General features: G+C 49.4%; 7 protein-coding genes across 7 annotated transcripts; 4 read left to right on the plus strand and 3 right to left on the minus strand.

Annotated features, from left to right (window-relative positions):
* Positions 1 to 252: 252 nt before the first annotated feature.
* Positions 253 to 1,350, plus strand: EPUS_00648 (uncharacterized protein; the record flags this gene model as incomplete). The annotated part of the gene is made up of 1 exon (XM_007804677.1): positions 253 to 1,350. The coding sequence occupies one exon, from the start codon at positions 253 to 255 to the stop codon at positions 1,348 to 1,350; it is 1,098 nt and encodes a 365-aa protein (XP_007802868.1).
* Positions 1,351 to 2,096: 746 nt separating this feature from the next.
* On the plus strand, positions 2,097 to 5,065 carry EPUS_00649 (uncharacterized protein; the record flags this gene model as incomplete). The annotated part of the gene is made up of 3 exons (XM_007804678.1): positions 2,097 to 2,382; positions 2,432 to 3,435; positions 4,067 to 5,065. The coding sequence occupies 3 exons, from the start codon at positions 2,097 to 2,099 to the stop codon at positions 5,063 to 5,065; spliced, it is 2,289 nt and encodes a 762-aa protein (XP_007802869.1).
* Positions 5,066 to 5,579: 514 nt separating this feature from the next.
* Positions 5,580 to 6,680, minus strand: EPUS_00650 (uncharacterized protein; the record flags this gene model as incomplete). Its single annotated transcript, XM_007804679.1, has 5 exons — positions 5,580 to 5,617; positions 5,681 to 5,851; positions 5,922 to 6,264; positions 6,315 to 6,419; positions 6,489 to 6,680. 5 exons carry the CDS (start codon positions 6,678 to 6,680, stop codon positions 5,580 to 5,582), a joined length of 849 nt encoding a protein of 282 aa, XP_007802870.1.
* Positions 6,681 to 9,131: 2,451 nt separating this feature from the next.
* Positions 9,132 to 10,661, plus strand: EPUS_00651 (uncharacterized protein; the record flags this gene model as incomplete). The annotated part of the gene is made up of 1 exon (XM_007804680.1): positions 9,132 to 10,661. One exon carries the CDS (start codon positions 9,132 to 9,134, stop codon positions 10,659 to 10,661), a length of 1,530 nt encoding a protein of 509 aa, XP_007802871.1.
* Positions 10,662 to 12,301: 1,640 nt separating this feature from the next.
* Positions 12,302 to 14,128, minus strand: EPUS_00652 (uncharacterized protein; the record flags this gene model as incomplete). The annotated part of the gene is made up of 4 exons (XM_007804681.1): positions 12,302 to 12,908; positions 12,956 to 13,149; positions 13,287 to 13,653; positions 13,701 to 14,128. The coding sequence occupies 4 exons, from the start codon at positions 14,126 to 14,128 to the stop codon at positions 12,302 to 12,304; spliced, it is 1,596 nt and encodes a 531-aa protein (XP_007802872.1).
* Positions 14,129 to 15,145: 1,017 nt separating this feature from the next.
* Positions 15,146 to 16,835, minus strand: EPUS_00653 (uncharacterized protein; the record flags this gene model as incomplete). Its single annotated transcript, XM_007804682.1, has 5 exons — positions 15,146 to 16,039; positions 16,091 to 16,369; positions 16,416 to 16,474; positions 16,525 to 16,569; positions 16,622 to 16,835. The coding sequence occupies 5 exons, from the start codon at positions 16,833 to 16,835 to the stop codon at positions 15,146 to 15,148; spliced, it is 1,491 nt and encodes a 496-aa protein (XP_007802873.1).
* A 1,376-nt stretch (positions 16,836 to 18,211) lies between these two features.
* EPUS_00654 (uncharacterized protein) lies at positions 18,212 to 19,467 on the plus strand (the record flags this gene model as incomplete). Its single annotated transcript, XM_007804683.1, has 2 exons — positions 18,212 to 19,053; positions 19,104 to 19,467. 2 exons carry the CDS (start codon positions 18,212 to 18,214, stop codon positions 19,465 to 19,467), a joined length of 1,206 nt encoding a protein of 401 aa, XP_007802874.1.
* Between the last annotated feature and the right edge of the window lie 1,219 nt (positions 19,468 to 20,686).

A 20,686-nucleotide genomic window follows, 5' to 3' on the forward strand; every position in this document is an offset into this window, starting at 1 on the left:
ATCGTCTCAACCCGATTGCCACGCTGACGGTGCTGTGCCTGTGTTTTCTTGCTGATGAAAAAACTAATATCCCGACTCCAGGCCACGCTTGCTCGCTGCAGGTTAAAGCACATTGTGGAAATCTAGTGGGCCACATGCTCCTCCTTTGTTGGGCCCGCCTGGTGACTGCAATATTCATCCAAGGACGATCCTCAGTCAATAAGATCGACCTCTATGCTTATCACATAAAGAAGATAAACTGCCTCACCCATCATGGTCCATTATATCCGATTTCTGAAGACTCCCCGAGTAGAGTATCGGTCGTCCAAATCCATTTCTGTGATGGCTCTAATTACAATTACAAACGATCTAGGCGACAGCTTTCTGCTCTCTGATGCCAAGTTGACCTCATGTCTGCTAACAGCCGACAGAGCTGGTAAGGTCCTTTTCAAGCAAGAGGTGCGTTGGCACAAAGGTTCTAGAGAGCTATCCATTGGCCTCACTGCACATATCAGCCAAAGCACTCCTTTGCTTCGGTTGCATGTATTTCATGATAAAGCCAGTGGTCTGATTCCGTCCATTCTGAGTGCGCTGAGTGCTCCGTTCAAGCCCGTCCATCAAACACGTGCGGCGGCCTTGGTCGAGCGAGAGCTCTCCTTGCCTGATCTATCAAGTCTCAAAATATGGGAAGAGACGGGCGAAAGTATTGCAAAGCATATCTGGTACCGTTTGGCCTATATCCGAACCTCATTGCTTGTTGACTTCGGCAGGGACGCTTCGCTGGGATGCGTATTGTGTTTTCAAGATATTTGCTCGGCAAAATCACGAATGCCTCTCCTAAAAGAAGTACTGCAAGGGGAGGCTTCAGGCCAGATCAATGTCCTGGAGCTCGGTGCAGGGTGTGGCATTGTCGGCATAGCTCTCGCCCATTACTTCCCCGACTGTATGGTGCATCTCACTGATTTGGTCGAAGCGCAAGACATTCTCTTGAAGAATCTGGATGAAGCAACACCAGCTGCCAATTCCTCTTTATGGTTCCAAATTCTTGATTGGAATGTTGATTCTGGTGGAACGAGCTTAGAGCGTGATGTTGATTTGGTCATCATCTCAGATTGCATCTACAATTCAGACACATGCTCCGATCTGGTGAGAACTTTGTGTCAAGTATCTTTAATTTCGCCTCAGTGCAGAATATTGGTAGCCGCGAAGAGACGTCACGACAGCGAGGACGTTTTCTTCGATCTTATGCGACACTCGCAGATGCGAATACTGGAAAAGGATACAATCGTTCTACCTCATGAAACATCTGATCTTGGGGTTCAGCCGCCAGAGGTTGAACTTTACTTGTATGGCTTGGCTGAGACTGGCTAGTGTTTCCGTGTCCCCAAGTATGCAGCAATGCACACTCCTATGGCATTTGCATAACACGAAATCTGGCAAGCAAAATGTGATCTTCTGGAGGGGTTTAGGTTCCTGCGTTTGAAATGCATACCACAAATAAACTGTACTCAACCAGTTGGCCCGTCAGGCACATCACGTCACGAACTGCGGGGATTGGCAAGGGTTGGCGTTATCTTTGGAGGGGCGCACCGATGAGCTAGGGATTTTTCTTTACCGAACAAACAACAGGTATAAAATCTTCTACCACGTCTACTACAAAACGTCCCCTGTACCTGCACTCTCTTCCGCCTGTTCCTTAAGCGCCATCGGCTACTGCCCACATTCGCACCTTTCGTCTATGCTGCCCTTCGCGGCTTCTTGAGTTTCTATTGCCTTCAATTTGCCGAAGCCCTAATCACCACGGCGTCGTTAGAAAACTGCCGCCTCATACCCACTCAGATTGTATTCACTCAGCGACACCATCACCTTCTCGACTATTGCCTGCTCCTGCTGAAATCATCTTGTAGCCTCTTTTTTTCCAGCTCGACCGTCAACTTGTCGCCGCTTGAATCAGAACCATTCCAGCTGCCGCATAGGACCACAGTCGAGGTTCTTCCTCTTCCGGAGGAAGAGGCCTGCGGCAAGGGTCCCCATTACATAGGGTTGGAGTCACTCAGACCTCCCTAACCCGAATCTCATATTCGAACAAAATTCTCTGCTTGCATTTCTACATGGTTATGGCACCATCAGCCATCACTACCTATGAAGAGATTTACGACTTGGAACATTATTCCAACACTCTGAAGTTAGTTACCGAAAACAATGGCGGGAAATACAACAAAATTGAAAGCTTGACCTCAAAGGAATCTGTTCTCGATGTATTCAAAAAGAGGATTGCAGAGATCAATGTGGACTCTTGCCAACCGGGTGAGGAGGATGCCTTCTACGTGGCGGATCTGGGAGAAGTCTACCGACAGCATCTCCGCTGGAAGATGAATCTGGCAAGGGTCAAGCCTTTCTATGGTACATTCTTCTTCGTATTTAACTGGAAAATCTACTGATCTCAATCTAGCTGTCAAATGCAACCCTGATGACGAAGTTCTCCGCTTGCTTGCCAAGCTGGGTACAGGTTTTGACTGCGCCTCTCAGGCCGAAATCGAGCAGGTACTCAAACTGGGTGTCGATCCCGCGCGTATAATCTACGCCCAACCTTGCAAGACCAAATCATACATTCGTTACGCTGCCAAAGTGGGCGTCAAACAGATGACATTCGACAACGCGGACGAATTGCTCAAGATCAAACAGTTCTTCCCGGATGCAGAGCTCGTCTTGCGTATCCTGACCGACGATTCTGCGAGCCTGTGCCGGTTGAGTGCAAAGTTTGGAGCCAGTCTTGATAAAACACAAGAGCTTTTGGACCTAGCCAAGAACTTGGGTCTCAACGTGACTGGTGTCAGTTTTCATGTTGGTTCAGGGGCCAGTGATCCCGCATCTTTCACGAAGGCTGTGCAGGATGCTCGTGTTGTCTTTGATCAGGCCACGTCTGCTGGCTTCAACTTGCAGATGCTCGACGTTGGTGGCGGATTTGTGGACGGAAGTTTCGAAACCTTTGCCAGCGCTCTCACAGGAGCTCTAGAGGAGCATTTCCCGCCTCACATTCGGGTCATCGCTGAGCCTGGAAGATACTATGTGGCAAATGCTTTCACCATGGCAGCCAACGTCATTGCCCGCCGAGATGTCCAAGATGGGTTGACTGGAGAGCGGGCTTACATGCTCTATCTCAATGATGGAGTTTACGGAAATTTCTCCAACATCATTTTCGATCATCAACATCCGTCAGCCCAAATCTTGGATTGCCGTGATCCATACCAGATTCCAACCGACTACTCCATCTGGGGGCCTACTTGCGATGGCATCGATGTCATCACAGAACGCTGCACACTGCCGGGCGTTCTGAATGTTGGTGACTGGCTGTTCTTCGACGAGATGGGCGCCTACACCAGATGCTCTGCCACTCGCTTCAATGGCTTCACAAACAAGCACAAGGTCATTTATGTGTCCAGTGAGCCTGGAGCCGTTGCCCTTCTCAGATCGTATGAATGTCAACCATGATTGTCAATCCACATGCGTGGCACTATTCATTTAACGTTGTCAATTTCGGGATTTTTAGATGGGGTTTTCATGCAGCTTAATAAGTACGATAGAAGAGTGTCTTGGATATAACAATCTGCTTTCCAGATCCGTAGCTGAGTATCTTTATAGAGCCTTACGAACCATGTGTCTCTTGGCCTGAGAGGAAGGAATGAAATCATGGCTTGACTGCAAATTAAACTTCCAACAATGTCAGGTTATTGTACGTGTGAAGAGGTTATTGAAAGGAGTGATAGTAGTACTACTATTAGTAGTAGCACTTGAAAGAGTCCGCCAAGGCCAGCTTTATCGTCTTCCTATTACGGTCTACTGGTATTTGACACTTGCTTCCTTGAGCTCTACCCATCCACCAAGAATCCTACGATCATACCTTTGTCCTTAATGGAATCTATAAAAGCCCTCCCCACCCCAGTGACGGTAATAACCGGCTTTTTAGGAAGTGGTAAGACGACTTTGATTTTGAATCTGCTTCCCCAACTACCAAAAACATACAAGGTAGTAGACTTCTCTTTGCCAGATACGCACGGAGCAAGAACTAACGTTTTAATCCCCTCAGCTGGCACTCCTGAAAAATGAATTTGGCGATCTTGCCGTCGACTCTCAACTAGCCGCTTCCCAGGCCATCTCTGGTGTCAAAGAACTACTCAATGGCTGCATATGTTGCAATCTCGTGGGGCAGTTATCGGATGCCTTGCTTCAACTACGATCCGAAGTCATCCCTGATAGGATTTTAATCGAAACTTCTGGGTCCGCCTTTCCCGCTACTTTAGCCATGGAGGTCAACCGATTGGCACGGGAACATGATGGAGCTTTCGTGCTTGACGGCGTCATTAGTGTCATTGATGTTGAAAACTGGAAGGGCTATGAGGACACAAGCTACACTGCCAGACTACAGGCCAAGTATACTGATCTCATTGTATTCAACAAGTGGGAACATGTCGATGAGAGGCGTTTCGAGGAATGTCTGGATCGACTTGGAGACCTGGAACTACAATTTGCCTGGGTCAAGAGCACAAGGGGCTGGGTGGATCAGGCAGTTCTCATGGGTATCGACGGTGCGTTGATTGCCAAAGGAGGAGTCTCAACTGCAACGGAGCTCAACAACAGTACCAACGAACACCAAGCTCATGGGCATGATCACCAGGAAGAGGTCGAAGTCTTATCGGTAGTACTCAATCCTACCTACGAAGGAGATGCCACTGTAGACTTGGACGCATTCGAGGAATTCCTCCTTGCGGCACCAAAGGACGAAATCTACCGCATTAAAGGCCTTATATTGGCTTCAAAGCCCCCAGCTGATTCAACGGGGGAGAGAAGGCCATCTACCATGGCTGAAGCGGGGTTGTATGTCCTCAACTGGGCGTTTGGACGCTGGAGTTATACACCGCTGTCCTCACAAGAAATGGTAGCTCTCAAGGGTGCATCGCTCCGATTGACTGTCATTCTTGCAAGAGGCGAGGCAAACAAGTGGCAGAAGAAGCTTGCTGCCGGGGATCTGGTGCAACTCGAATCCCATCCTGAGCATACCAACATAACAGTGGTGAAGACCAGTTAAAACAAGCAAAGATCACGTACTGCGGACCGCGGACGTAACGTCATTACTTAGGGCGTGCACATCTTGCTGAAATGTCCTTTACAAACAGCACCAGAAGCGTGTGTTGCATTAGAACATTGGCTCCAGGAGTCCGCGTCCGGCTTGGCGGAGACAGCGCTGCAGGTCTTGGCACGTCTTCCCTCTTCACAGCCAAAACTTTGAATCCGGCATTCTGGATGGCTTGAAATCAACACTAGACACAATCGGCTCGATTCAATCGTTCTTAAATAATTATCAACGACGATAACTAGCCCCACTTACGGGCCGGCGAATCGAATCCGGGCATGGGAATGCACATTGGATTTGTGTTATGGAGGTACTAGCTACTGCCCTCCGGATGGTACAGACAACAGTGTAAGAGATCCCTTGAAAACGAATCATATATCATGGTCATTGCAAGTAGCCGATTCATTCATCGAGCTAGGATCTCAACATCCGATCAATTACCTCCGGGTCACCCTTGACAATGTCGACATCAAGAAGATGGTTTGAGTGCATAGACTTGGAATGAACCTGTGATTCTCGTCAGCAACCTCGGATTGCAGGCCGCATCTTCACGGTTCAGCTCCTACATACCTGCCCATTCATTGAAGTCAACATGTTTAGACTGAGACATAAAGGCGACCAGTGGATCATCTACCGATGCTGGCGCCGCACAGCCTTTCCCACAGCAGCTACTCCGGGCGTCGTTGCGTGGAGTGTCATTGTAGACATTCAAATCATGTTTGTTGTCCACAATCAGGATATCTGTTCGAAGACATCACAATCAGCAGCCATTTCTCAGCATGGTTCGCGCCATGGTTGGGCATTGGTCTACCTCTGAAACCTGCATTGCGAAGGTATTCTTCGTATTCGTTGACCCGACTTGCACCAGAGATACATCCAACATATAAGGCCATACTCTTCTTGAGCTCGTCTGGCAATTCCTTTTTAAGCAGAATGTCACTGATCGCCAGGCGGCCACCCGGCTTCAGTAAGCGAAACGTTTCGTTGAAAACGAGCTGTTTCTCGTGCTCTGGAACCAGGTTCACCACACAGTTACTGATTATGCAGTCGGCGCACTCGTTGGTAAGGTCAATCTTGGTGATTGGAGACTTGACGAAGAGGACGTTCTCGGCACCGGCCTCTTCCTTATTTTTGTTCGCTCTTTCGAGCATATCCTGTATCATGTTAGCAGGTTTCCACGCTGGATATACTGGAGTGTGCGAACGTTGTTCATATCAATTCCAATGGCCTTCCCGTGGACGCCGACCTTCTTCGCGGCAAGGAACACGTCGAATCCTGCGCCGCTTCCCAGATCGATCACTGTCTCTCCCTACACATGAATTAGTTCTGATCTCAACTGCACGGTGAGGGCAGGCTCGGATGAGCAGAGGTAACAAACCTCCTTCAATTTCGCGATTGCGGATGGATTTCCACAGCTTAATCCTAAGTTGGCATCTTTGGGGATCTGTTCCAGCTCATCCTCCGTGTAGCCAAAGGCTTTGGCGACTTTGTGTCCATATGTGTTGTTTGTGGTGTTGGCGGCCAAGCTGTAATGCTCTTGCACTTTCTCGTAAATCTGTTTGGTGTCCATCCTGAGACCCTTTGTAGGCTAAGCCCAAAGATTGTGCTTCCTTTGGAGGTGCTGTTAGATTGTGACAATAGGTTGCGGACTAGGTTCTGAGTTCAGACATCGATATAACTTATGAATTGCCCCGGACTAGGGATTCATGCTCTTAAGAGCCAGACCACCAACGTGTAACTTCCGCGGATTCGAGTGCCTTTCTCGGATCTCCCGAATAGGATCAATGTGGACGGGATGAGGTCTCAAGTTTGCTGCACCTGGTGATGTTGCTACGTCCACATAACCCCGGTCAGGGTGTCACCGCTTTGCCACCACACTTGGCCGGCTCTTGATGGCTAACTCCACATTCTGTGCCTAGTGCTTGATGTACTCAGATAAATGGAGTGCAGCTGAAGATCCATACTAATAAATTAGCGACTGCAATAGCACTAACTTAGGTGGTTCAAATTGGAGCAGGAAAGGTAGAACAAGATCCAGGCGACCAGCGGGTCTACACTTATACTTACCGAGTATACTCCATTGCCCTAGTGAGCTGCGGACCAAGTGCAGGGCGTCCTCGATACGGGCCCAGAAAACCCGGTATCCCGACCCAGGCAGCCATTGCAGCATTGAAGCTAGAGGTGAAAATATGAGAGGCCAACAAGACTACTTATTGCTGAGATATCCCCCGGTGGTTGTGCCAATCAGACATCAGTAAATGTGGACGACACAACTCTTCCCCAACTGCCGATTCCTGACAAAGGGGGGGTAACGAAGCCATGCACCGATCGGACATCCCCACTAGATGACGCTGGGGCTAAATACTACCACTTTCCACCTTGAGCTCGTGGGGAGAAGGATTTGGCAACAATGATGCGGTCAACCCGGCGTTACAGGATCTTTCCTAGCAAAGACGTGGCCCATTGCTATGAAGTCGTCGATTCTCGCTCCATCAATAGTCATGAGTACAATTTTTGCCTCGTACAGCATCATGAACCATCTCCCCAGGATTACGAAAGCTTATTTGGAAATACACGATCTACGGTCGCTCTCATCAAGCGCCGGCACCATCCAAACCGGACTCAACAAACCGCGCCACTTAATCGCTGACACTATGGAATTGTTAGCACTCCTTCGTATCCTACTGATAAGAGGATAGTAGTACACAGCATCAGCTAGAAAGCTTGGGACCGTCAAACAAGCTATATGATAGTGCAAGCTTATTACCCTCTGTGGAGAGGTGCGACTACTGCCACCTCCATCGGATATAATCCGAATGAGGCTGACTGCAGGCAAGGACCAGTACATTGTCTTTTCGTCGAGTACAGCCTGTTTAAGCTTATTGGGATATGCCTAGTGGTCGCAGCATCGAATTACTTCTGAGTGTAGGCATCACGATTGTCCGTCAAATTGTGTCAGAAAAATTCTGCAAGACAGCAAAGTTATCACACTGCCAGTTGCATAATAAGAGAGCAGCCTACAGTCAGGCTGTGAAGTGGGAGAAATTTTGGACTTGGTTATTCGGCCTGGATCAGTGTGAACGGTTTACCAGGAATGGCTCAATCACGCTACAACGCGCGAACGGATGTAACACGAGAATTGCTTCAGGCCAAGGCCCTGCAAAAATCATCATCAAAATGGTGATGATTTCAGATTTCAGCGTCTTCGTCAATTCGTGCCTCGAGAATCTGAACGGGCTCATTTCCAAATCTAGGATATCAAGAACATTCCTGGGATGCGGTAAGCCATATATCACATTGTATCACGAGTTTCCAAGCAGCCAGTGAGTCTGAGAGGTGAAGCATTTCCCACCGTACACAGAAGACACCATTGGGCATCATGATTGCCAAGATGAGTTGAAGAGATGTTACGAAACAAATCATACGGTTCCATGCTAGGAAGATAATGATGTGAATCTCTAGCCCACCGTATACTTCGTTACAAGGCATCAAACGGAGTGATACTACGTACGTGAATCATTATGTACAGCGGGATTTGGGGCTTTGCAACAGGGTGATACAATGTTCCTGCCAGATGTTGACTAGCACGGACCGCTTCCGTATCTTGGCCGCTGCAAGGGCCCGACCGAACCAATCGGTTGCACCTACCGAGTGTCCCGCACCACAGCCAAAGCTTATGACTACTTAGCTAAACCCGTTCTGAGGCCACACAAGTTCCACATCAATGCATCATTGACTGTTTGGCTAGGACTGATGTTCATCATCAACCCGTCTCACACCCATCTGCCAGCTTAGAAGCTTGACTGCTAATAGACTAGTTCTTTCTCCCATTCCCTCACCTTATTTCAGCAGCTGTTGTTATATAGTCAAGTTGCCACAATGTCTGAACAGAAATTACCCTGCTCTCTTCTCTACTCTTCACCACTGGCAGCATTGTCACCCTGCTCATCGAGATTCAAACAGCAAGACAAACCATCAGGAATGGGGTGAATCTCAGAGCACTTTCCGTCCTGTCTGAACCATGGCTACTCGACGCCTCTCCACCACCAGTACCCTCCTATCCGATAAAGCATCCACCTGTACCCTCCTGTCGCATCTAGAACCAGGACGGGAGGAGGCAAAGACCTATGGCACATGCTACAAACAGCATCTCGACGAGGCGGACCCACTTGTCGATATCCGTGTTGGCGAAGCCGATGTCTACACCTCGCCCTCCACGGAAGCAAGATTTCTGGCGAGAAATTCGCTACCTTTAATAGCCACATACTTGCTCCAGTACAGCTTCAGCATTGTCATGGTGTTTGTGGTTGGCCACATAGGGACCCGTGAGCTTGGCGCCGTCTCGCTGGCGACGATGACCGCTTGCATTACCGGCTCAGCCGTCTGCGAAGGCTTAGTGACAAGCTTGGATACACTCTGCGCTCAATCATACGGCAGCGGCCGTAAAACTGACGTCGGTCTTCATCTTCAACGAATGGTCCTACTCCTGCTCGTTGTTATGATCCCCATCGGTATCCTATGGCTGAACGCTGGCTCAATATTCCCAAGGCTCGTGCCCGACAAAGACCTAGCTCTTATTGCTGGCTCGTTCCTTCGCATCCTCCTCATAGGGGCTCCAGGTCATGCCTTCTTCGAAGCAGGCAAACGCTTTGTGCAGGCTCAAGGCATCTTCAACGCTTCCCTTCTTGTTCTCCTCGTCTGCGCACCGCTGAATGTACTTCTTCAATACGTCTTCGTCTTCCAATTTCAGTGGGGTCTTACCGGGGTTGCATTAGCAAGCTCTATATCCAAGCTCCTCATGCCCTTCATCCTCTTTCTCTACGTCCGCTTTGTTAACCCTTCTAGCCTTGCATGCTGGGGCGGCTTCAGCAAGGAAGCTTTCCACTCCTGGACACCAATGATCCGACTCTCGATCCCCGGTGTCGTCATGATTGCGGGAAAACAGCTCGCTTTCCAGGCCATAACCTTCTCAGCTTCTTACCTCACGCCCGCCCATCTCGGCGCTCACTCTATCTTATTGACAGCATGTGTAGTCATGTTCCATATTCCTTTCGCCGTCTCCGTCGTCGTTAGCACACGCCTCGGCAATCTCGTCGGTGCAGGCGCGTTGTCAGCCGCCAAGACTGCAACAAGGACATATTGCGCCATGTTCGCCGCTCTCGGCTCTGCTGACGCTGTGCTTATCTTCTCTCTGGGTAGCCACATTCCTAGGTTCTTCTCCAACGATCCTATGGTCGTGAAGATTGCGACAAAGGTTATGCCCGTGCTGGCGGCGTACCAGTTCTTCGATGCGACGACCTCGCTGGCGGGCGGTCTACTCTGCGGGTTTGGCAAACAGCGTGTCGCTGGCTGGGTCACAATGACCACGTACTACTTGTTGGCAATGCCACTGGCCATGTTTCTGTGCTTTGGACCACCAGCGTTGGAGTTGAAGGGTTTGTGGATCGGATATGCAATTGGGTGCGGGTTGCTCACCTGTGCTGAAGGCGCCTATTTGAGGTTCATGAACTGGGGCTTGGTTATAGAAGATGCCAAAGAAAGACAAGCTTAGGCAATTTCGAATTTTAAACTATCCTTGGGTTGGATACAAACAGCATTACGGGAGTTATCAGTTAGCGATGGACATAGATCACATCACGGTGGGATCCCCCTTGGAACAGTTTGCGCATCTTCCGCTGCACCGGATGCAACCTTTTCATAGATGAACGCTCTTCCACGCAAAAGATTTCATTCGGTTGCTGTTGGAACTTGTCACTCTGACATTAGGACACTCGAGAATAGCTTGACATGTAGAGTCGGGAAAGAAGGACAGTTCGTAGGGCAGGGCCCAGCAAAATGCAAAACCTTGCTGAATTAATGTGGGCGACGCTTGCGAATTCTAGATGAAGAGACTGTGGTCCGGCGACACGACTAAGTCCAGTAATGATTTGCCATTGGAGCCCTGGGGACCAACCACCATCCGGGCATATCCCACATTGTTAAAGGATGCTAGTTAGTGGCACCAATAGTCCGAGTAGACATTCAAGTAAGTGGTGATCTTCGTCTTAGTTAGTTAAGAGTAAACCTTAAAACACAATTCTTTACTTTCATCTCGCTATTTTGTCTACGCTAATTATTATTCTATCTCCACTCTCACTCTATCTGGCCACCGTGTAAGATGCTGTATCGACTCTAGATACTTACTGATTGGATTTTGGACCGATTCTGTGGTTGACGGTGCTAACATGACGTCCCGGTTAAAATTGATGGCTGAAAGAACCGAGCCCTCTGATTTGTGTCGTCTACATTGATGCAGCGCAGGCCAATGCCGTTGCCCGGGTGTCAAAGTCCACAGTCACGGTAAATGACGCAGTGTCATGCATCTGGACAATCTCTGATGTATCATCGAGTGCTATTCTTTGACTGGGACGTGATTGAAGGGGTCAGAGACGACTTGGGGGGATATTCCGCAATCAGAGTGGGTGGAGAGCCTCTGTTGGGGGGCGGCGTGTTGAGCGGGTGTGATCAGAATAGCGACGTACTTGGAGGAGAGTCTGTACTAGTTAGGTAAATAAGACACTTTTTCACTGGGCTACTCACGTTCTTTCGACAGAAGCAACATGCTGCTTATGCCAGGAAGTAGTTCCGGTCAGATCCAATGGACAACGGACTTCGGTTCCAATATTTTCTTACTCAGAATTTCATGTTCGGTTGTACGGAGGAAACCGAAATCCTGGTGAATGGTGCGTCGGAAGATGCTGTCCTTTTGACGCTGCTCCTGCTATTCCGGAAGCCAAGTGACCTTCCACTGTTTGGCTGTCCGGGTGGTCGGGGTGGATCAAGTCCCCGACCTAAAACCCGACCGCAGCGGGTTAACCTGACCCAAAGCGCAGCCTATGTTGTAGGGGGAAAGCATTTTAAAACGTCAGTGGGCAATAGAAGGACAGACGGACATTAAAGAAATTTTAGTCAATTGAGAAGATACTATCTAATAAGCAGATAGAACGTATGCAAGTAGCATATAAGTAGAAAGGTAAACAAGTATACAATGACAGCCTTCTGGTAGATACAAAATAGAATGCTGGCCAGCTGAGCAATATCTGCCGGCCAGCTTTATCTACGCGCCGAGAGTCTCTCTTGGGGCGGGGCTTGACATCATCCTAACAGTATTCTCCGTCTGGTTTCGTGACCGGTTGTCACTCCACTCCTATCCTAGATAATATCTAAACTCCCTAATGTATTTTCCATGAGAGTTTGTTCGATGGAAGCAAATACCAGCCGGAGGATGTTCGGATCATTGAAGTCAACGAGGTGTGAATGTATTGACAGATTCTGTTTGTTGACCTGGTTAAAGCGCCAAAGGATGTATTTCGCAGCTCGATCGACATCGTTACCCCCACTGTACTCAGGAAAAACGTTTTCGAGCGGATGAGTAGAAAGCTTGGCCTTGAATTCGGCCACATTCGAGAGGAGGAGTAATATACTGCTTCTCTTGAACCACTCCGAATTCGCAACAGAGTTAAACAGGATAAGGTGCTCCATCAACCTGTTTTGTGTGGCGTCCACGAGTGGATACTCGTCGTAATGGGTTAGATCTACGACGAAGATGACAGAGGTAACGTTCTCAAAGTGGTGGATCCACTTCTTCGACTCGCTCCATTGACCACTTGTTGACATGATGCGTAACTTGAGTTGTCCTTTGTTCAACACAACCTCCTGCACACCGGTGGTGGGGCTTAATTGACGACTCCAGCGCAGGTAATCAAGGTCGGTGGGCATGAAATCATACTGTAAGATACGTTCGAGGTCGTCCATTAAGCTGGCAGTGCGTCAGTAAAACATGAATAGACCCCTTGATCTGCTTACTCCTCTGCGGACACGTAGCACCTCTGTGTGAGGTCCGGCAGTGACATAGTCCACCGTATCGCCTCTTTAACATCTGGTGATAATTGCCCACCGTTTGAATTGGGTCTGCCCAACTTCATTGCCCGGACATGGGTTTTGTATTCCTTTGATTCAATTCTATTGGGCTGAAGTTGGCGCTTTCTTCGAGGATTGCTCTTGTGCTTGCAATCAGCCGCTGCCTGGTCAAGTGGCCAAACTGGGTCCGCTCTTCCATGCTCAAGCGATGCGGTGCGAAAGATTTGAGTGCTCCCAGTAATTTGTTGACGTCGTTACCGATCACCAATATTCTTACTTCGCTGTGAAGTTGTCTGGCGTCTGTCTGGAGCAGTTGATCGATATAAGAGGACGCTTTTGCAGCTTTCATGTCGGATGCGGTTCGAATAACGCCATCACGTGCAGCCTGCGGGCTAGAACGACTGCGGGTCCTTCTCATCAAGGAGCGAAGTGTGCTTTTGTATGCCTTGTGCTGTAGCAGCTCAGCGTCAAAGACGAAGTTCAAAGAGAACCTCGAGGTGGCAGTCGTCGTCCTCGTCCGTGCCGTAATAAAAGACTCGCTATCGCACAGCACCAGTAACGAAGACGAATCATCCTTGACCTGTTGAAATACTTGTTGCGTCGTCCTCACTTCCATGAATGCTTTTTGCTGGAGTAGCGTTCGACTATAACTAATCAACTGGAGCAAATGAGCTGAGTTGTGAGATTCTACCATTGGAAGGTTGTAATGAGTAGGTTGAGGGCATTGATTTGTCGGTCGAGCTGGGTGAGGCACTGCTCGGTGCCTTTGCTCTCCAGCACAAGGTTGATTTTGCTTTCGAAATCCAAGAGGTTGTTTTCGTTATACTCTAAATTAGACACCTGCTCGTCGATTAGCCGAACGAGCAGGTTGCAACATTTGATGGTGTCGCCGAGGTTCATGACCAGCAAGTAATGTTGCTCTTGGTCTTTGAGACCTTCCTTGATAAGAGCAAGAACTTGGTCTAATGCTGTTCTGACAGTACCCAGCTGACCAAGAAGCATTGTGAGGGTCAAGTTAGCTGCTTTGATTCGTTTCCCGAAATCCGCGAGAGTCGAGATGCTGCGAGTTACGACATCAATAATGCTGACGATGGCACCGGCAGTGCCGATTACCTCCATCGCCGTAAGACTGAACCGAGTCTCAGCACGTCGATCACAGGAGGAACTTTAGGGGCGCCTGCTTTAGGGGCGCCTGCTTTAGGGGCGCCTGCTATGGAATGGATGGACGGACAATCATAATATCGCATGCCACATAGTCGGTGGATTGAGGTGAGGCTGAGCTTTGAAGGAATTCGTCTCGAAAACGTGACAATTCCTTGGCGTTACATCAAGAATTGCTGTTGCGGTTATCTGGAATTCCGTCTAGACCACTCATTACTATGGACATGTAACCACGGTCACATGTCATCTCTTTAGAACTTTCTTTTAGAGAAAAGTCTAGATTACTTTTATTTAAGATTAATTCGCTTAGAATCTATCAAGTTACTTGATCCATTGCACTACTTCTCTGGGGGAATCCCTCTTGGAAGAAATTCGTGGCCGCCAAGCGCATTCTCGTACAGTACTGGCAGTGCCTCATCCGCCTGTTTTTCAGGCGTTCCTCGTAAGTAAATACCTTGTTTCTCTCGCGGCTCAAGCTTGCCAACGGTTCCCTCAGAAACATGTTTTCCGACTCTATAGGGTAGAGTCCGAAAGGTCTAGGGCACCGAACTTGTGAGACTCCCCTTAGCCAAAAATTTGACGAGTTACTTCACGAATACTGGCCCATGGTCCTTTGATAAGAAAAGCATTTGGGTGTAAAATATGCAAACACGCACTATTCTTAGCATATATAGATTCAGTTATAGTATTTCCGCTGCCCCTTATATATGGCTTAGTCTGTAGAGCCAAAAACCACGATACCAAGTATTCCGTTGGCCACTCTATTCGCTAGACCTCATAACCTCGCAAGATGTGCTGAGCAGCGGGAGCCGACGCGCTGGGCAGCAATGGACATCTCCCTAGAGCCGAGAGATTCTTCCGACAATTGTCGTCTGGAAGAACACCATAACTGGGCCTCGAACGCGAACTTCGAGAAGTTCATCTTCGAAAGCAGCGGTGCGATCGACTTACTATAGCTGCATCCTGCTCCTTTAATCAAGTCTGGAATCTCCATCTCGGATCATCATCTCCCAGCCACTCGTCAGTAGCTACACCGACGAGCCTATCATTCCTCTCGCCCCTGTCTCGTCTTGCATTCTCCGCTCTCAAAATCGCCCACAGCGACCCCACCACTATAACATTCATGCACAAGTAGCCCATGGCGAAGCCGTGACCCACAAAAAACCTCGGCCCGTCGCGACTTCTGTAAAGCTGCGTGCCCAGCACAGCACCCAAGTTGCCAATCGAGATCTGCATCGCATTCGCCGTTGCGCGTTTCGTCTGTCCGCTAACGTTGTTCGCCGGCCAGGACAGGACAATTGCGGTGGCAGGATAAATGCCAGCTGCTGCGAAGATGGTGCCTACGTACGCAACGCCAGCTTTCTCAGACGAGAGCAGAATGATGTAGCCGATTACAGCGAAGGATGCGGGCCCCATGATGAACGGCGCTCGGATTTTGAGCTTTTCAGAGGCCACGGCTACTGCAAGTGTGGTAACAAATGCCACGGCGTAGGGTGGGACGGTGAGAAGCTGAGCTTGGGCGGCTGTGTAGCCGAGTTCTGTAATTATCGTGGGAAGGAACAATGAGAGGGTGTAGAGAGGTAGGCTCATGGTGTGGAACCCCAGCCCATAGAGCCAGACTTTGGGGTCACTAAGTGCAAGGCGCACGTTCTGCCACGTGAAGGCTTCGTTTCGCGTGGCGTCGCTGTTGGATGCTAGACGAGTATGGATGCTGGCGCGTTCTTTGTCTGTCAAAAACTTGGCCGTTGAAGGATAGTTGGCGATGAAGAAGTAGGCGGCGAGGGAGACCAGGACAGTCAGGATGCCCTCGAGGATAAAGATCCACCGCCAGCCGTTGAGACCACCCACGCCCCTCATGTGAGCAATGCCCTGGAGCCGCCTGTTAATTTCAGAGCAGCTCTCTTGGAGATCATCGCTTACCCAAGCAAGTACACCCCCAAACGCGCCGGCCAGGGACGCAGCACTGAAGAAGAGAGAAATTCTGTAATGTTGTTCCTCTCGTTTGTACCACATGGACAAGTAAAAGACAACTCCAGGGAAGAGTCCACTCTCGGTAACACCTAGAAAGAAGCGCGCCGCAAAGAAGCCTGCCATGTTTTGTGTGACACCAAGGAGAGTAGCGACGATGCCCCAGGCGAGTGTCAAAGTGGGGAGCCATATTTTGGGCGACGTCAATTTAAGTACCACATTGCAGGGAATCTGTCAGGGTTAGCGACAGACAGCCGCAAACTGGATACTGTTTCACCTCGAACAGAACATAGCCGATGAAGTACAGCGTTAGGCCAGTCAGGTACTGATTGCCGGCTGCAGAGGTCGTCAATGGGACAGCCTCGGGAAGAAGCTGGACTTCATACTCATGTGTAAATCTGTGACCAAACCCTCCACCCGCGCGTTGCCAACTAGTAATTCATCAGTAAATTTTGACGAGTATGAGGGTTTCTTGGATACTACCATTGCTACGATCCAAGAAAGACAACAGGTACAGGAGGGTGAGAGCGGGTAGCAGCTTATAGTCCAGTTTCCGGAGCAAGGCTTTCTCGTTCACCCCATAGGTTGTCTCAATATCAACGGTGGCATCGGAGAGAGGTAGCGCAGCGACATCCTTTTCTTTTGGTGGGACATCATCCAGACTTTGAGAGCTGAGCTGCTTCTCAGTAGTGGCCATTCTTCAAACCTTCGTCCGTAGTTGGAGACAACATCAAGTGTGGACATCGTGCCAACTTGTACAAAAGCAATTGACATCTTTTGCGCAATGATGGCATGGAGGGTAGCCTGGACCCCAAGGTCTGTACCAAGAACAAAATTGGCCGAGGAGGTCTATGTCGATGATGTATTTGGCAAGAATGATGCGATGGTCCAGAGCTGGGCACTCAGCAGAGCGAATATGACTTGATAATCCAGCGAGAAGTTCGTCAATCTCAGAAGAGCGCATAGGGACGTCGGTACCGGTACCTGGTCCACAAATGACGCGAGAACGAAGCGAATGTCGTGATGTGTTGTGGCGCTTGTGATTTGCTCTAGGCTTTACTATAGCATATCATGTCGCCTATCAATTAGCAATGCTTTCCCCTCTCTTAACGAGACTGGATCTGCTGGGCGAATGCCCACTCACCTCTTTCATCGAATGACACACTGAATGTGTCACTTGGAGCCTAGATTGCTTGAAAGCTGGATATCGACACCCTGCTAACGAGGGCCAAAAGTTAGACTTACCTTATCTACAACATCTGCGAAGGAAACTGATAACGTGGATCCTGACGTGGATGGCCGATGCTCAAGTGACAGCCGATCCTGCGCCATGACCAATGTTTCCCTCATGTACGTAGCACCTTCTAACACGCAGAGGATGGACCATTAACGCTCGAATCGAAGCTGCGATCAGTGATTTAGACTGGCGAAATATCGCTACCATCGATGGTTTCAGTAGGGCGGCCAGTGCATGGCATACAAGTAGGGCAGGGATAAAGACCACCCGGCCGCAGAATGATTAACTAGTAAATAGCGCTAACTTAGTATTTACTTATAGGAGTGGAACCTGTTGACATAATTAACTTGGGTATTGTACCTCATTTAGTCAGCACCCCAGACCATTCACTAATTTGTGATATTGCATCATAATAATTCGGCATCGTTACAGCACTGGATTCGAGCCTGGTTCGGACTCTCCGTACAAAACTACACCCACAGATTCGCGGGGTCACCTGCATTGATAACGCCCGGGGTAGTAGAGGCAGGGTTTCACAGGTACAGTCCATCGGTCAACCATGATTGATCGAGCAGACATTCCCGCTCCCTGCCTTTGCGGAAAGTCTCCGTTTTCGCCATTGCTCCAAGTATGGCGACATTTCTTATCACGGAATGTGCCTTGAGCCCACAGCTTGTGAGCCCGCAGCTTGTACCAAATAGTTCCTGATGCTCAGATGTACCATCATGTACGTTTGTTTCGAGTCACTTGAGGTTAGATCTCATTTCGAGCCATGGTGTTGATTGACCATGCTGTCCTTTTGCTTCGTCTTGTGAATTCCCTACGATAGATCCACTATGCCACCCGCTCTCACAGCCACTTCATCGCCTGAAATCGCTACCCTAAGGACCAAAGACACCACTATACGATCCATCTTCCCAGATGGAATCAAAACCTCAGGGCAGCACCCTCCAAGCTACGAAGAATTAAAACCCTACTCAGAGTTCCCCTCTCAAATTACGGGCCACACGGTGTGGAATGCAGCAGATTGCAAGCGCCATCCCGAACGTTGGACCCATCATTTTACCACCTATGAAATCTCAGAACTGAGCGCCGCCGCCGATGCCTTCAAAGCGACCCGCACGCCGTTGACAGGCATAACCAAAGAAAACTTCCCCCTCCCCTACCTATCCAGATACCTAGCCTCCGTACGTGATGAACTTCTCAATGGGAGAGGTTTCATCCTCTTCAAGAACTTTCCCGTCCAGGAATGGGGCAACCACAAATCCGCAATCGCCTACATGGGCCTTGGCACCTATCTCGGCTATTTCGTAAGTCAAAACGGCAAAGGGCATGTTCTTGGCCATGTGAAAGACCTTGGCGAGGACGCGAAGCAGATTGACAAGGTGAGAATATACCGGACCAACGCGCGACAGTACTTCCACACCGACTGGTCAGACATTGTCGGGCTACTATGCGTCGCACGAGCTCTCGAGGGTGGCGAGTCGGACATCTGCTCCTTTCACCAGGTGTACAACGTGCTGAAAGCTGAGCGGCCGGACGTGGTGGAAACGTTGACGAAGCCGATTTGGTACTTTGACCGCAAAGGTGAGGTCAGCAAGGGCGAAGAGCCATACATTCGGACAAGCGTCTTCTATCTCGAGCAGGGACATCATGGAGCGTCTCGAGTATACTGCAAGTACGGCAGCCCAGCCATACCCCTCCTCTAGCTCCTGTTAATTCCACCAGATGGGACCCTTACTTCGTCCGCTCTCTCTCCCGCTTCTCCGATGCAGGTGCCATCCCCCGTCTTTCCCCTGAGCAGCTCACTGCCGCCTCTGTCCTCGAAGAAACTTGCCAGCGGCTCTCGTTACACATGGTCCTTGAGGTTGGCGACATACAATTCCTTTCCAACGCGCACATCCTGCATGCTAGGACAGAGTACAAAGACTACCCGCCACCTGCTCCGCGACGACACTTGATGCGGTTGTGGCTATCCACGCCAGCTGCCGAGGGGGGGTGGAGATTACCGTTTGCTGACCGCGAGGAGAAGAAAAGGGGAGGCATTCAGGTGGATAATGTGGCACCAGTGGCCGAGCTGGATGCTGCATAATTGACTCTTATGGGGGGAAGAGGTTTGAGAAGTCGCAACGATGGTAGACGGGTTATTGCGATGAGAGCTATCAGCCAAAGCTTTGCAAGACAAATATTAGCCGTTCGCTTTTCAAGGCCGACGAGCGACTATTAAGCAAACCCTTGACTTTGTACCATAGCCATGACGCCTCCACCAGCAGCAAGCCTCCCGTGATGAGACAAGCATAACCCATCTTTCTCCGCGCACATAGTTACTATTCAAGGTACGATGCTAGTGAAATCACCTTAGAACATGTAAGTTTCACGCGTTGCAATACAGTCGAAGAGACACTCTCGGTGGTATCGTATAAGTCGTCGTCATAGCGCTAGCTCTCTCCGTATCATCTTCGTATCCCAGCTGATTGAAGGAAAGTTCGTGCCAAATACATCGTTGGCAGGCCTACCTGGAAGGTTCATTGGCAAACTATCAGTCATGTCAGCTGGCCTCCCTATCTTGTGCAAGGGAAGGACACAGTACTGGTGCATCCACGCCACCTTGATAATTCGTGAGAGTGTGCATGTTCCCTGTAGGTCTCTGATTCGATCTCTCTCTCATATCTCGTTGTTACTCATCCTTTTAAGCCTCTCTGATACTGAGAAGATGAAGAAGTAATAGTCGTCGTTATCGTCGTCTCATCACGGACATAGTAATGGAGAGCTCTCCACAGCCGACTTTAACACGAGCGCTCCCCTTGAAGTAAGTTCCCAATTTAGGATGAACGAGACCTCCCTTTTCGGAGCCACACAGGAGTATCCTCAGATTCATCTCTCATCAGAAATTATTTCCACATCCAGTACTTCGACTGACTGACTGGCTTTGCAAGTGTGAGAGTGTAAGACCACGGAAGGCTCGAGACAACCATCATTTTTCTTCCAGAGCGGCCTCACCCATATAAACTATGCAGATGACCTGATCCGTGCTCAAACATTTGCAATTGGAGTTGTGTGTGAACACCAACACCACCACCACCACGATAGTAGCTATATAAAATTAACCCTGACATGATACTTTCGCAATCGACCACAGGACATGGAGAACAGGGCTTCCCGTTCGCTCAGCCGTACTTAAGCCATGTGCCGGCCGGTTAGTAGTTGGGTGGGTGACCACCAGCGAATACCGGCTGTTGATTGTTTTGACCTTTTTTTGCTCCTCTCTTTGTTTTCCAAATAGAGAGGACGTGGGAAAGAAAGCCTTAGGT

This window comes from Endocarpon pusillum (assembly GCF_000464535.1).
Source record: "Endocarpon pusillum Z07020 unplaced genomic scaffold scaffold344, whole genome shotgun sequence".
NCBI classification, from domain to species: domain Eukaryota; kingdom Fungi; phylum Ascomycota; class Eurotiomycetes; order Verrucariales; family Verrucariaceae; genus Endocarpon; species Endocarpon pusillum.